Here is a 1,900-nt window from a genome sequence, read left to right on the forward strand (position 1 = left end):
TCAATCTACACGGAATTTATGAAATGCATGTCGAATATATCTAAAGTTTATGGAAACGTGATTGAATGTTTCTTGTAAATACATTCAAACATGACTAAACTTATTTGCAGCACCCAGGCGGTAGTACCACACAGGTCCATGGTAGCATCGCTTCGGTGGTACTTCCGCAGACTGGTGCCGCTCCAACTCCCACCCGTGCTGGAGCTTCTTTTGCTCTTTGGTCTATTAGTTGAAGTGGCACGGTAGTGCCACTTGTGCAGTACTTCCGCTACGAGCTACCACGCGTCCTACCACTTGGGAAATGTCTTCTATTGCCCTCTGGATAATTAGCGGCAGTGACATGGTAGTACCGCTTGTGCGTTACTCCTGCTTCTTACTACCGCCGCTACATCCGCTTATTTTTGAGGAATGGGCAAGCCTCTGTTGCCTACTCAGCTCTCACGGTAGCTGAACGGTTGTTACACGGTAGTACCACGTTACACGGTACTTCCGCTCTCGTGTCTTGTCATTAGACGGTTGGTGGAGACATTGTCATTGCTATAGTTTGCCGATTGGATCTGAACGCTTTGGTTATTTTTCCTTGTCCACACACATAGCTTTGGTGTTTTATGATTTTGCTAGTTGCCGATTGGATCTGAACGCTTTGGTTATTTTAGTGTTGGTGTTGGCTATGTGCAGAGACCAAGTGTGTGCTTATAATGTTTGCATCCTCTTGATGTTTTATTTTAAGCTAATAAAATTCACCCTTTGTAGAAAAAATAGGAGGGACACCGTGACTTGGCATCACTGTGTTTTGTCAAGTGAATCAGAGATCGATCCAAAGACCAAGCTGCTACTATCCTGCCTGTTCTCGACTGTTACTGAAACTGCTAATAATTCATCATACGACCAAAAGGTGCATCTTTTACAAGGGCGTACCTACCCGACTTATCACCGTAACAAATGAAGATGATTGGCGAGTGGCGACTTATCAACGTTGCTATTCTGTGCGATGATCGATCATGATCATGAGCAGCAGCAGCAGCAGCAGTGTCACCTGTCTGCCATGGTTCACAGTGCCCCCACCTCAATTGATTGGCATCCAGCTTTGCACTCTGCTCTGGTCGTCAAATACCACCGCATAAGGTTAAGAAGAGAGACAAATTGAGACCGGCGTGGCGTGGGAAGGCAGCCATGGCGGACAAGGACGAGGAGCAGCAGCAGCAGCAGCCGCTACACATCCTCTTCTTCCCCTTCCTCATCCCGGGCCACCTCATTCCGATGGCCGACATCGCCGTGGTCTTCGCGGCTCGCGGCGTCAGGTGCACCATCCTCACCACCCCCGTTCAGGCTTCCATCATCGGCTCCATCGTCGACCGCGCCAACAGCAACGACGACCTCTCTTCCCAGTCGGTCCATGTCGCCGTCGTGCCTTTCCCCGACGTCGGGCTCCCGCCGGCTGGCCAGCGCGGCACGGGCCTTGTATCCCAGGAAGATAAAGTGAAGTTCGGCCGGGCGGTGCAGCTGCTCCGGGAGCCCTTCGAACGGTTCCTGGCTGACAGCCATGCCGACCTCGACGCCGTGGTCTCCGACGGCTTCTACCACTGGTCCGTGGACGTCGCGGCTGAATACGGCGTGCCGCGTCTCATGTTCCTCGGCATGGGTGTGTTCGCCCGGTCCTGCTCCGAGCACGTGTTGTCGCAGGAGCATAGGCACAACCCCGACGGCGACGATCCTGATGCCGTCGTGTCGCTGCCGGGTCTACCGCACGGCGTGGAGCTGAGGCGGAGCCAGATGATGAAGGAGCCGCACTACCTGGAGTTCTTCCGGTGCGTCTATGCCGCAGGCCGGAGGAGCTACGGCGAGCTGTTCAACAGCTTCCAAGAGCTGGAGCGGGACAGCGCCGAGCACTACCGCACGA

At 53.5% G+C, this 1,900-nt stretch overlaps 1 protein-coding gene across 1 annotated transcript; it reads left to right on the top strand.

Annotated features, from left to right (window-relative positions):
• Positions 1 to 1,113: 1,113 nt before the first annotated feature.
• Positions 1,114 to 1,894, top strand: LOC123177552 (UDP-glucose flavonoid 3-O-glucosyltransferase 7-like; the record flags this gene model as incomplete). Its single annotated transcript, XM_044591235.1, has 1 exon — positions 1,114 to 1,894. A coding segment is annotated over exon 1 (721 nt), but the record flags the coding sequence as incomplete, so codon positions are not given.
• Positions 1,895 to 1,900: the final 6 nt, after the last annotated feature.

The sequence above is a fragment of the Triticum aestivum genome, unplaced genomic scaffold (genome assembly GCF_018294505.1).
Source record: "Triticum aestivum cultivar Chinese Spring unplaced genomic scaffold, IWGSC CS RefSeq v2.1 scaffold162984, whole genome shotgun sequence".
Taxonomy (NCBI): Eukaryota; Viridiplantae; Streptophyta; class Magnoliopsida; order Poales; family Poaceae; genus Triticum; species Triticum aestivum.